The sequence below is a fragment of the Triticum aestivum genome, chromosome 4D (genome assembly GCF_018294505.1).
Source record: "Triticum aestivum cultivar Chinese Spring chromosome 4D, IWGSC CS RefSeq v2.1, whole genome shotgun sequence".
NCBI lineage: Eukaryota > Viridiplantae > Streptophyta > Magnoliopsida > Poales > Poaceae > Triticum > Triticum aestivum.
In genome coordinates this window covers 410,303,089-410,317,245 of record NC_057805.1, presented here as the reverse complement: position 1 = coordinate 410,317,245, position 14,157 = coordinate 410,303,089, and the positions used below count along the sequence as shown (strand labels likewise).

Here is a 14,157-nt window from a genome sequence, read left to right as displayed (position 1 = left end):
TCACATAATTTCAAAGAGTAATTTCCAATCAGGTGGTTGAACAGTAAGAGGAGAAATCAAAGCTTTCTTAAGATTTCAAAGACATTCACACAATCATCATAAAAAATAAATGGAACATATTTTTGCAGAAGGTTAGTAAGAGGCCTATTTTTTTCTACAAAAGTCCTTAATGAACCATCTATGGAAACCCGAATGACCAAGAAAACTTCTTCTACCATTGATATCTTAAAGACATGGCATTTTCTCAATGGCGGCCACTTTAGCTTTATGTACCTCAATGCCTATTTCAGAAATTTTATGACAAAGGACTACCTTCGCTTACCATGAAGCAACACTTCTCCCACTTCAAGATAAGACTAGTTTCCTCACATCTGTGTAAAACTTTGTCAAGATTGTGCAAGCAATCATCAAATGAAGTCCCATAGATGGAGAAATCATCCATGAAAACTTCAACTATTTTTTCGAAGAAGTCATAAAATATAGTGGTCATACATTTTTGAAATGTAGCAGGTGCATTGCATAAACAAAAAATTCATACATCTATAAGCAAAAGTACCAAAAGGACAAGCAAACATAGTTTTCTCTTGATCCTCAAGATGAACATGTATTTGAGAAAAAAAAGAATAACTATCTAGAAAATAAAAGCGTGTGCTTAGATAATCTTTCTAACATTTGATCAACAAAATATGAAGGATATAATATTTTCGAGTAGTTTTATTTAACTTTCTAAAGTCAATAACCATCCTATAGCTGGTGATAACGCTTTTCGGGATAAGTTCATTTTTATCATTGGAACAACAATAATGCCACATTTCTTAGGGACACAATGAACATGACTTACCCATCTACTATCATCCATAAAATAAATTATACATACTTCCACAAGCGTTGTTGATGATCAACAACAGTTTTAGCATCTGACTCCATATTAATTTTGTGTCGACACATAACTGTGTTGATGCCCTTGAGATTATCCAGAGTATATCCAATTGTAGCACGATGTTTTCTTAGTGTGCTCAACAATCTTTTCTATTTGTGCACTAAAATATTAGAATTGATAATAACATGATATATTTTGTTTAGTTCAAACACAGGATCACCCATAGGGGGCGGATAATCTCCCAAGATTTCAACATGCAAATTATGTTTCAGAATAGGTTCTTCCTTAAGAAAATATCATCTATTTCTTTTCTTTCCTCCATATTCATATATCATTCTCATGTTCTAACAAGTATTGCTCTAAAATATCAGTAGGAGGTACAACAATAGAAGCAAGACTAAGAATTAAGTACTCATGAGGTAAATCTTTAGCATGATGTTGTTTGTTGAACTTAGAAAAATGAAATTCATGAGATTCATCACTAAACTGAACTTGTAACTTTTTTTTCTGAACACAAACAATCAAATCACCAACAATATGATGTAGACCAGAAGATGCCGGTGGCATTGATTTGCGTAACAAATCGCTGCCTCAAAGAAGAAAACGGCGAAGAGGGAGTAGGGAACACAAACCTCACACGCTCTCCGACGAGGCCGAGATTAGCCAATCTTCACCGGTCGGAACTGAAGCTGGAGGACCAAGACATACAACCACGTTGTCGGCACCGCCAGACAGTGTGGCTGAGATAAACCTTATTCCACGTCGACACAATGCCAATTTTCGGCATCAAACTGATTATGCTCCATACAACAAGAGGTATTTTGGTCCATGCATATGGTTCGTAATGACCACACGTTCAGCACACAAAATATAACACGTGACACACAAATCCAAACATATTAGTTACGTACGGGACGCAACGGCAGGCCACGTAATGTCCCACTGCCATGTCCGTGGATGAATAAACTATTGCAATAGATACATACTCGACTCCTGTTTATTCTTCGAAAAGTGCCAAGAGCAGCGATTTCAATACATAGACCAGTGACTACATCAGTCATATGCAGAGTTTCTGGACTCCAGATTGGACGTACAATATATACGTGAAATCTATCTTTCTCGTCGCCATAACCAATCATATCCAACCTGCAGATGATCCAAGTGCATGAAGGCGCTGAGAAGCCATGTCTTCCTTGTTGTTCGGCTGGTCCACGTAGGCCTGATTATTGTACCTTTCACACAGCAAAAGAAGCCTCTTCAACTGACCGAACACTCATGTTCTGAACAATTATCAATTGTAAGAACAGACCATGGATGACTCGTTTGGGTACTATACTGCAAAAAAATAGTTTATGCCTTGGAGATTGCCATGTAGAAAGACATACCCAACTTGCATGGAGGAATCATGTTCCGGGTGTTCCACAAGTCCTGGATAAGTAGTATCAATGACATGCCCACTTGAGCTACTCTGTCCTGCATCTTGCCAGGCCATATGGGGCGCATTCTGGGCATAGCTGGTATCTTGCAACTGGCACTCGCAAGAAAACAGTGATGAGAAATTTATTTGGCCACATTTGACTCAATTTTTTGGACTAGAATAAATATAATTTTGTATTTCGTGTAGTTTACAAACTTCGTCAAGGAAAGGTATGAATATAGTTTTGTAAGCTCGATGATAGTACCTTCTTCCTCAGGTTTTTGTTTTGATCCTGCAATTCTTGCTCCTGCAGAACAGCATGTTGCCAGCCATGCATTATATATATTACCAGAAGAAGCACGCAATATAGGGCGAGGATTATCTGAAGTTCTTCATCATTACCTTACTTTTCAGGTCATATAGCTCATCAAGTAATACTTTATTCTGCAAAAAAAAAATTATTTCTTTCCCATAAATCAAGGAAAAACCAGCAACAGAACTGTGATATATATATTTCAGCTAATGTTATAGAAAAATGTCTTAAAATTTCAGATACATCCTAATAGCAATTTATACAGTATAATTTATATGCTCTGAAGTTAAAAGCTTTCACTAAGACAATTTGAAACTAATACATCTTATTAAACTGAAGCAGTATCGGTATAACAGAAAAACATCTGAAGCTGCTGAACCTGAGCTTATATAATATACATGAAATGTTCAAGTTCTCTACCTTTCTTGTCCTGATATGCTTGAGGGATATGTCTATTTGGTTCTCAATTTGCTCAAGTTCCTTAATGCTAAGTGGGCCCAGATCCTCACCGAGAATATTTCTACGACATGAGAACGAGGACTCATAAGGTGGAGCGACATTGGAATACATATACACAGCAAGTAACCGTCCAGCCCAACGTCCGGAAACTACCTTTGTGAACTTTCAAGGTATTCAAGTCTGGTCTTCAGCTTCAGATATTGCTGGTAATTTATCTAGTTTCGACAACAAAAGAATGCATGGTACATGTCAGTTCGAGTGACATAATACTTGCTGTACGTGGGAAAGAGAAGCTAAAATGTACAGTCATGAACATGACAACAAACCATGTTGGCCAAAGAAACAAGACAGTTCAAACAAATGTCGTCCCATCAAATGGAAGCTAGGAAAGATTGAAAACAACAACAGACTGCAAGACAGTGCAGTGTTCAGCCTGGAGCTAGCCTTGGACAATCACCTGAATTTAATGTAGCTACGTGTTGATGTTTGCGGAACATGGCAATTAGTTATAATATCCTTTTTGTATTATTATTTCCATTTATTTTGGTTGTAAGCATTCCACCAGGCCTCACGCGTTAGAGACATCATGCATGGTTATTGTTCCATGACTGTATTGTATTGTTCTTTTTGCCTTAGCTACAGTCTTAATAATAGTTATAAACTTCATGGTATTGCTCTAGATAAATATTTTTGCATACTGAGTTTAATCAAATTCTCATTTTAATAGACAGGAAAAGGAACCCTTAGGCAACGACTACCAATATATGCCGCATAGAAAACAAAAGTATATACTTGTTATTAATCCTTTTATACAGGCATATCATTTAAACTTGAATGGAAATTTCTTTTCAATCACAAAGTATATTTATTTCGTTCTATGAAACTATAGACATTTAAAAGAGAACGTGTTCATCGCAAAAATAAAATAAAATAAAATAAAAGAGAACGTGTTGTCTACTCTCTTGTATAACTCTGCCTTTTGTTTTTGCAAAAACGGCACGCTACGGCTTTCGTTCAAGGAGAGGTATAACCTCTTTAATTATATTCAGGAAGGTGTTAAGAACTTGAGATGCTTACTTCATTTTCTGCTAGAGGGGTCGCTTCCTGTGAGTTGCAGTTGCAGGTGCGGTATCTCTCAAGTGTTTTGTACATGCTGTTGACATATAAAAGCGAAGGATCAATTTATATTGCTGGATATACGAAAAATGTAGAAAAGTTAACGGAAATGCACTTTGGCACATGGGAGCATATGCTCCTGCTACTGAAAAAACATTTCAAAATGTCAAAAAATTCCAAACAAAAATTTGGCGTGTACATCTCGATATTCTATATGGGCATGCCAAGTTTCACGGAAAACCAACAGTTTTTGTGCTTTGTGTAAAATAGACAAAAAAATGTCTAGTGAAAAGCCCTTTTTAACACCAAATTTTATCATTTTCACACGCAACAGAAAAATTATCCGTTTTTCACGAAACGACTTTGTGAGTATGTAGAATGTTGAGATGTGTGCCCAAAACATTTTACCAAAATTTTATGACATTTCAAAATACGTTTAAAACACATTTAAAAAACAGGAGCATATGCTCCTGTGCCAAAACGCCGCTCTCAAAAGCGAAGGCATTTATAATGATCCACAAAGCATAGGAAAATGTACAAAATTGAATTTTAGTATGTGTGCAACACTTCACTCACTGAGATGTAATACATCCTAGTAACATATAATGCATGGTAGGCGATGCCAAAGATAAGCTGGTGATGGCAGAGCTTCGTTGGGACAAAACAGGGCCACGATCCACCAAGTTTTGTAGCAAAACACTCTGCCTGAGAGAAACTGAGTTGTGAGGGAGAAAAACATGGGCTCTGCTCTAATATGGCCTGCCCATGCATTGCACAATAACTCCGCCGCTAAAGTGGGGCGGCCCCTACGCATGTACCGGGTTTTCCTATTCCTCCTTCCATAAGCAAGTCCCACACTAGGGTTCCCCCGCCTCTTGCCGGTGTCGTCAGCGATCTGCCTCGTCTCCTGTGGCCTTAGGGCCATGGAGGCGCGGCGGATCCCGGCCCTTGCTGATGGGAGGGCTCCTGCTCTATTTTAGTTTGTTTTTTTAGTTTGTGTAGCGATTGTGTCCTGCTCAGTAAGACGAGCCTGCGGTGGGTCCTTGAAGATGAAATAAGGTTCTACCCGCCTTAACCCTCATCCTGGGGCGCGTCTAGCATCATCGGGGGCGTGTAGAGGTGTGTCTCTGCCGGATCTCGCGGGAATCGATAGGTGTTTATCTTGGTGGATCTGAGAGAAATAGTTGTGCCTAGCCGAACTGCTATCCGATTAGCTCCTCAACTTTGAGGAGTCAAGCCCAAAAACATGCCAGCTCCCTCATTTTTGAGTGGCCACTAACGATTCTCAGCAAAAATTTGTCCCCTCCCAACTCCCGCCAGTGGCGCCTCACTTCCCTCCTCCGTTGTGCAATGTAGGCGCCACAGCTATAGGAGGCCCCAATCCTGACGGGAATAGGACCACAGGACACGTCCGCAACCCCGCTTGCCACTCCCACCGACGCTACGCCGGCGGAGTCGTTGCCACTGAAGTAGATGGCAGCCCCGCCGCCCACGCCAAGGATGCGGCTAGGCATGAAGAGCATGGTGCGGAACACTACGCCATCAACAGACGCTGGCGGCGAGGTCGTGTCGTCTGCGAAGACGACCGGTCACCCTTCGCTTGCTCTGGTAGATGGCAGGTGGGCGAGGAAGCCAACGGTGATGGACGAGGCCAGCAATGAGGCGACGGCGAAGAAGAAGGCGCCCACACCCACGTCTTCTCCCCGTCTAGCCCCCTAGGTCTATCTAGTCATCACCCACGACGTCGTTGGTTGTATAACGATGATTATCATTGTAATCTACATCATATGATGTGATTGGCTCCTTGGTCATGCATGTTTCGATATGAAGAAGTGGGTGGAGTCAAGGAAACACATACAATCGTGCCCAGTAGTGGGGTCAACTGTCGATGTTTGATTCACCACCACCTTATGATCAAACGGGGTACATGAAAATAGTATAGGTAGAGGGGGATTCCCAAAGATATATCATAGGACAAAATGGTGACACGGTAGTTTTACCCAAGTTTAGGCTCCCATTTGTGTAATAACCCTACATCCTACTTATAGATGCATGTTGTCAAATGGGAGATTACAATTTTTTTATTGAATCTATCGACCATGTCATGGAAATTGATGTTCTCGAGCGGGCAAGAACTTCTCGATTTGTACTTACTCTATCTTCTTTTTTTGCGGGATACTTACTTCATCTTTATTCATACGTAGGTCCTTATGTTCTCCATTCATAATTATGAAAAGAGCAAAGAGCCTTGGCTAATTTCTATGACGTTCAACAAATGAAGAAGGACCGGAGAATGTAGTTGGACAAACAATGAAGCAAAGATAGGATGCGTGAACTCAGCAACACAAACAAAGGCGCGAGATAAGAATGACATAAAAGATGATGGCTTTGAGTTATTTTGTATATGTTATGTTCCTATAACGTGCTATATATAATTCTATTGATATTTGAGTGTAAAATAAATATTATTGTCAATCAATGACGAATGAAGCTAATATAAGAATAAAAAGAACAACCAGATGGTTAGTAGGGCCAAATTTCACACAGCTGTCCCATGAAGTATTGAGGTGGGACAACCAACCACACTAAATCCTTTGGTAGATTGATCTTATTCTGGGCCGGCAGAGACCATCTATTCCAGGTCGTCAATCTATGGAAAGGCCAGGAATCAGCAACCGTTGGCACATTACACATATACACACCAATAATGGGCTTTCTAAGCTGACTAGATGTCCTATATATACTCTAGTAGTGTATGTGCTTTGCGTGTGGCTTAAATATTGTTTTTTTTGGACAAAGGGTGGATTTTATTTACTCAAAATGAAGCATCAAGAGGATATAAACACGATCAGTACACAGCCGACTTCTGCATAGCTAGGATGCACACAGCCGACACCAACACATACAAACAAGCCAGCAACTAGCAAAGTCATATAAGACCAAAGCTGTGCTTAGGCGGAAAAAAAAGCCCGGTAGCAATCAGATCTACGATCGGCAAACTACAACAATGACCATATCTACACCAATCATCTCATGACACCAAACAGACGATGAGGTTCTTCAACAGTGATGCCTTCAGAAAGGGTGCGACGCTCAAGCGCCGCCATCACAGGATCCGACCACCATGGCCAGAATCTAGGTTTTCACCATGAATAATCAGACCGAGTATATCCGAGCAATACCTTCAACAAGGTAATGGCGTAGACAAAACATCGTCATTGCCAAGTATGGCCAACTTAGGCAGACCTTGGCTATCACCCCGGAGCTCGAGTCTGGGTGCTCGAGTAGCACCACCATTGAAGTCACTCAAGTATTGTCGCTACCACTTTTCCGCGGTCCCAGCAGCTACATGCAATGTACGACCGCCGCCGCTGTACAACCATCCTCCATGGCAAGCCGTCATCCATAGTTTGCATCGCACCGCCGAAGTCAACCACCAGATCTGAAGAGATAAACCCTTCCAATGACCTTTCGGTGACCACATCCATCGTGGATCCATAGGGGTTGCTTCACCACCACCATCGTGGAGTCATGCAGCCACCACCGCCCGGCAGACCGGATCTAGATCACCAAGCCGTCTAGATCTGAATCAGAACAACCACGCCAGTTCGACCAAGGACGACACTAAGCTCCAGCTGCCCAACTATTAGATAAGACCGTCGTGCCGTCCACATGGCCACGAGTACCATAGCCGGATCTATCAGACACCCCGAACGCCAAAGCCTCGCAATGGCTGCAAGTTCAGCCATGGCTCCCCCAGACCCACATCGGCCTACCGCCACCATCGTGCTTTGCGTCGCCGCTACGCCGAAGCAACACTGCCCCGATCTGGCATCCCGTGGCCACGCTTCGGCAGCCGCCACCGCCGACGACACGCGGTTCGGCACCAACCTGATGTGGGATAACCATCCGCAAGTAGGCCGCCCCAAAGGCGAGACGAGTAGGTCCCACCGCCACCGGCTCCGCGCCCGGGCTTCGCCCGGTTGAAAGCATTGGCGATGGCGAGGCAAAGGCCAGAGTGGAGGGGGCGATAGGTGTGAGACCTGCCACCGCCGCCCGTATCGCCCATGGGAGGGAACGACTCGCAGGCCAGGTATTCTGGGGTAGTTCGGGTCAAATATTGTGGACGGAGGTAAATTATGATCTGTGCAACAAGTTAAAGCAACGGGCCCCAACTGTCAGGTTTTTCTAAACTGCCAAGTCTTAAATATTAAGAATATTCTTACAAATACAATGTCATGCACGATTCTCGTTGACTAGCAAAGGTACAAATGTTAATTAGTGCAGCTAGAGCTAGCGTAAGTAAGAATTTAGAAGTTTCATTGTCTCACTTCTCCAAAGATCTATTCACAATTTCTTGTTCACATATTTTAAATGGTACGTAGCTCGTGAACATTTTGCAGCATTTAATTAGGGGTTGAAGAGTCACTAATCCCTGTCAAAGTTTTTTGGGGTAGTCTTACTCTCAAAATTTTAAATTGGTTTTGTAACACCTATCAATCAATTGAGTGCCTAAAGGAACTCCCAAAAAATGTGGATCATGGCTCCACCATGGTGCATGCCATATGAGGAAAACACCCACAAAGAAGGAACGTACTTCAACTCATTGCGGTGAGATCAAAGTCGCCACCAGAATCAGCCAAGCAACTCGCATCTCTCACGATTTTCATTGACCATCAGCCACAACCCTAAGCGGCACGATCTGGTGGTTCTACAAATTGTCCTTTAACATGTTAATTTAGGTCCAACAACATCTAACATCAGTCCTCACACCATCCTCCTGATCACCTCCTCCAACAACATTTAACATGTTTGAGGTATGATGCCCTTGATCGACACGTGGCACATTATTAGTAACCCTCATTGCAAACATCCCAATGTTTTGCCATGTACATAACTCCTTTTTTGACAATAGACAACCCTACATATTACCTGAGCTCAATGTAAAGGGCGGGAACAAAAAAAAATCTCTAAGAACAGAAGCAACTCTAGCAAAATGACAAGTTCAAGGAGGTGCTCTATTTCCCCTCTTATTTGACCTAGTTGTTGATGCTTTAGCCATAATTATGGACAAAGCCAGAAAAAATGATTTTGTTAAAGTGGTTCTGGGAGAGTATAGAGAGGGGGGGTAAACATGTTGCAGTATATTGATGACACCATCTTCCTTCTCTCTGATCATGGGACTAGTGTAAAAAAATTAAAATTCATTTTATGTGCATTTGAACAAATGTCTGGTTTGAAACTCAATTTCCTGAAAAGTGAACTCTTTCTATTTGGAGAAGCCGCTGATAAGGCAAACACTTATAGGGAAATTTTTACTTGTCAATTGGGGAAAATGCCCATGAAATATTTGGGGATGCCTGTGAATAGAACTAGAATCAGAATGTAGATTGGTAACCTTATGAAAGCAAAATTGAGAAAAAATGTGCATGTTGGTAGGGGAGGCTGATGAATATTGCTGGGAGATTGGCTCTGGCACAATCTTCTCTAACTAGCTAGTATTCCTCTATTTATGATGTCCTTCTAGCCTATTGCTGGCAGGGAAAAAGATAAGAAAAAGTATCATTTAATGAAATGGTCTGAGGTTTGCCAACCTAAAAACAAGAGGGCCTGGGTCTGGTAAATCTGGAAATTATGAACAAAGCTATCCTTGCTAAATGGTTGTCGAAGCTAGAAACTGAAGAAGAGCTTCCGTAAAACCTCTTGAAACATGAAAACCTTCAAAATGACTATCTGTCTGGTTAAACTGGAAGCCGGATACTCCGAGTTCTGGGAAGCACTATTGTCTATTAAAGACTTGTTTTTCCAATTTACTAAAAAATATATGGGCATAATGTCAGGTTTTGGGAAGACTGGTGGGTTGATGACAAACCCCTCAAGCAGTCTTATTCCAGAATCAACAATTTGTGCTTCTCTAGAAACATTACACTTGCTGAGGTGATCAACAAAGGTTGGGAGCAGTTCCATTTTAGGAGAACCTTGTAGGGGGACACTTTGACATAGTGGAATGAAATTAAAACCCTCTGGGTCGATCTGACTCTAACTAAAGAGAAAGATAAACTTACTTGGGTTTCAAATGCCAATGGGTGATTTTTTTGTCAAATCTCTCTATGAGCAAGTGATACTAAGTAGTGTGAACTTTCCCTTCGAATTTGTGTGGAAAATTAATGTACCTCCCAAGATTAGAGTGTTTGTTTGGTTGATGGTCAGGAATATTGTGCCGACTAAAGATAACATACTAAAAGAGGCTGGGCTGGGGACTCTAAATGTGTTTTTTGTGGAAAGGATGAAACGGTTGATCATCTTCTCTTGCAATGTCCTTTTGCAAAATTTATGTCGTGTGTGATCGAAAACACCTTTAACCTGCCCCATATTCCTGCTAACATGAATGTGTTGTTGAATTCTTGGTTATCTTCACTTGGTAAAATTAGGAAAAGGAAAATCTATGTTGGGATTTTTGCTCTAATGTGGTCTATTTGGACTTGCAGAAATGATATGTGTTTTGAATGCAAGAGGATGATTGATCCTCTTGTGATTCTTTATAAATCCTGTAGGCTTATAGAACATGGTCTATTTTTCAGGTCTAGTTTATATGTTTAGGTCTAGTTCAATATCCGTAATTTTCTTTTCACAAATACGTACACGATCTGGTAGAACATACCTAGAAATACGATCCTCGTGAGAGAGTGGAATTAGTTAGTATATCCGTGTATACATTAAATTTCTCACATGCATGAAGATATATACAGTATAATGTACGTATTGTGCATGCATCAGTTCACATGCATGGGTGTAAAATACTACTCCAATCGGTATATTGCATGCAAGCTATATGGGTGGCTTGTTAATTTGTTGACATGACGTGTGATGAGAAACATCACTTCACATCCCTGGCGTACGGTTCGGCAGTCAGTGCAAGCAACAACGGGTAGTTCTACACGGGGGCTCAGTGAAGATAGATTAACTACCAGGAATCGAGCTGCTGCTACCCTCAATGGAACAGTAACTAATGGAACAGTAAAATAGATCCCAGATCTCACCACATCCGAAGCCAAGCTCTCCAGAATCCTAGAGTAAGCCAAGCCACAGATCTCACTGCAGTACGTGAACTGGATTTACCATTTTAGATGAGAAATATATGGATCTGATGAGCATATATGGGAGGAGATAGAGATCTTGTGAGTAGCATGCTCTAAATACGAAGGAATAAGGAGAAACTTGATGGACCGCTTTCTTGTTCTTGCCGATTATACCAAGGTAAGTAATTATGATAAGATGTACAGTACACGCAAGTGCTGGATATATAGCTGTCTGTCGCGAACTCAAGAAAACCTTAGGATTGATGTGGTAAACAGATCCGATGCTTAACACTATCTGCTTCAGTTGACCTTAATTTTCACAGCTGCAATGCTCCACAAAAAAGGGGCAGTCGTAAATTTTGTTGGAGAATATAGAAGGGTGTTTTGTCATGTTTCTTGGTTGACTGAACTGAAGGCAAGAAAATCAGAAGTTTGTTTGGCCAGATCTTGATGAATCCATTGATCTAGTAGACCAGAAGACGGGAAAAGATGATGAACAGATAGGGTCAAAACCGAGAGAGAGAGAGAGAGAGAGGGAGAGAGAGGGAGGGAGGGAGAGAGAGAGAGAAAGAAACAGAGAGTAAAGAAACGGCGGATCTGAATTAACCTAAACCGAATTGATTTGACCATGAAACCTGCGCGGAACTAAGTGAAAGAACACTCTAGAGGTGGCTGATCTATTATGCCGGAACAACGAGCGCTGATTTAGTTACGTACCATGAGGAGCTTGAGAACTCGAAGAGGCGGCCGCGGCCGGAGAAGATGATGAGGGCGATCTCAGCGTCGCAGAGCAGCGATAGCTCGTAGGCCTTCTTGAGCAGCCCATTCCGGCGCTTGGCGAACGTCACCTGCCGGCTTATCTTGTTCTCGATCCGCCTCATCTCCACCTTCCCCCGACCCATCTCCTTTCTCCCTCCTCCCTCCTCCCTTTCTTTCTTCCTCTCTCCGTGTTCTCTCCTGTTACTTTTTTGCCGCCAGCAGATGGATGTCTGATCGTATGCTTTGCTTGCACGGTGCTTAAGTCTCTCTCCCTCTCTCTAGAAATTCCTAGTTCCACCCAATCTCTCACCTATCAACTATCAATCACCAGATCACTAGCTCAGCCACCCGTTTGAGTCTCTCTCTCTCTCTGTGTACTGTAGCTCTGGGGAAGTTGGTGGGGGAGGGGGTGATTGATGACTTGATGTGAGGTTAGTTCGCAGTGACTCGGCCCCTCGCTGGAGACGCAACAGTGCCAACCCGGACCGGAATCCATCTCCACAGCGAGGTGGAGAACGGGCACGCTTATCTAGTTATCTGCGTATATGTACCAGCTCGGGGCAGTAAAGGTGGGCGCGCGTCAGACAGCAGACGTGGGAGATGGATGGGGGAAAAGACGGGTGGCACGTGTCGACGGCCCGCTGGAGGAAGGAGGCGAGTTCATTATGACATCGCTGCTAGTACCTTTCTAGGGCTTCGTAGGACTTCTCTTTCCTGTCAGCTCTCTGAACTATCTTTACTTTTTCAGCTCTCTGAACATCTTCAAATTTTCAGCTCTGTGAACTATCTTAAATTTTGCTCTGGCTCTTGCTCTCTTTTGCTGTGCGCTTCGTCAGGAACCCTTTTGCTTGTTTTTATCCTGGAAAATAAAAGGAAATGCTGGGCAGCCCCGTCACAGGCTCAAAGGTAGTGCTGGATTCCCGGCCGGCAGGTTTCCACTATTTCTGGGTCCTTGAGTTGTAGTACGAAGGAATCTAAATTAGTTTGAAAAGATAGAAATTAGGCCCCATTTGAACGTGGCAACTGTTATAAAAAATACGAGAATAGAAAAATGCATGGACTGAGATAAAATGTAACCTGAATGTCCTCCAGGAGAAACCCCCCCCCCCCCCCCCCCTCTCCTAAAAAAAACAATCGTTTGGATACAACACAGGAAAACACATGAATTTTAAACATAAGGAGAAGAAAATATGAGGTTAGTAAACTCAGGTTTGATTTCCTCCAAACTTCTATAGATCGCCCCATTCCATATGGAGTCCATATGAATCTTGGTGAACCACTCCTTTGTTTCGAATGGCATTGTAGTAATTTACCCTATAGGAATTCAATTCTCCACTCTAACATATTCCTTTGTTTTGGAGTTTTTTTCCTTTCTAGGCAGAGTTTCGGCCATATATTACTTTGCTCTTTGCCAACGTCATTCTTTGTCCGTGTGCTGTTGTTGGTTGTGTGCGTATCAGTCATGCAGAGACCGACTGTGCTCATTGTGTTTGTATGCCCTTGATGCTACATTTTAAGTCAATAAACCCACCTTTGGTCCCAAAAAAGGTTCACTATTTTATGACATATCAATTTCTTAATAATTTGTACAGATAGACAATTAAGTTCCTAGTCTCCTTCGTCTTCAATTGAACTACGGTCATCTGCATCCCTATTTGGAATAAGATGAACAACATTCACTAGTGTAGAACCGGGCTTTATCACCGGTTCGTAAGGCCCTTTAATGCCGGTTCTGCAACCGGCACTAACTGGTGGGGCACTAAAGGTCCTCCCCCCTTTAGTACCGGTTCAGCACGAACCGTCACTAAAGGGCCACCACGTGGCACGAGTCAGCGCCGGGGGCGGGGAGACCTTTCACTAGTGCAGAACCGGGCTTTAGCGCTGGTTCGTAAGGGCCTTTAGTGCCGGTTCTACAACCGGCACTAAAGAGTGGAGACTAAAGGCCCCCCCTTTACTACCGGTTCGGCACGAACCGGCGCTAAAGGGCCACCACGTGACACGAGCCAGGCTCGGGTGCTGGTAGACCATTAGTACCGGTTGGTAGCACCAACCGGTACTAAATGTTTGGGGGGGTTTTGGTTTTAATTTTTATTTTCCATTAATTTTGTGTTTTCCATTTAATTCTTTTTGTTTG

At 42.4% G+C, this 14,157-nt stretch overlaps 1 protein-coding gene across 2 annotated transcripts; it reads right to left on the bottom strand.

Moving 5' to 3' along the window:
* Positions 1-1,642: 1,642 nt before the first annotated feature.
* On the bottom strand, positions 1,643-12,534 carry LOC123098242 (MADS-box transcription factor 1). Of its 2 annotated transcripts, none has more exons than XM_044520176.1 (8): positions 11,982-12,532; positions 4,147-4,222; positions 3,223-3,284; positions 3,031-3,130; positions 2,700-2,741; positions 2,563-2,604; positions 2,266-2,408; positions 1,643-2,112 (listed from the first exon to the last, which is right to left on the bottom strand). In XM_044520176.1, exons 1-8 carry the CDS (start codon positions 12,164-12,166, stop codon positions 2,016-2,018), a joined length of 747 nt encoding a protein of 248 aa, XP_044376111.1. In that variant the 5' UTR covers positions 12,167-12,532; the 3' UTR covers positions 1,643-2,015. The 2 variants fall into 2 exon arrangements, with proteins under 2 accessions (XP_044376111.1, XP_044376112.1); XM_044520177.1 differs by having other exon boundaries at positions 2,005-2,160; positions 11,982-12,534.
* Positions 12,535-14,157: the final 1,623 nt, after the last annotated feature.

Coding starts and splice junctions, on each gene's coding strand:
- LOC123098242 (XM_044520176.1), bottom strand. CDS start 12,166: ATGGGTCGGGGGAAGGTGGAGATGAGGCGGATCGAGAACAAGATAAGC. Junction 2,605..2,699: donor TATATGACCTGAAAAGTAAG/GTAATGATGAAG, acceptor GCTGTTCTGCAG/GAGCAAGAATTGCAGGATCA. Junction 2,409..2,562: donor ACAAAAACCTGAGGAAGAAG/GTACTATCATCG, acceptor TGCGAGTGCCAG/TTGCAAGATACCAGCTATGC.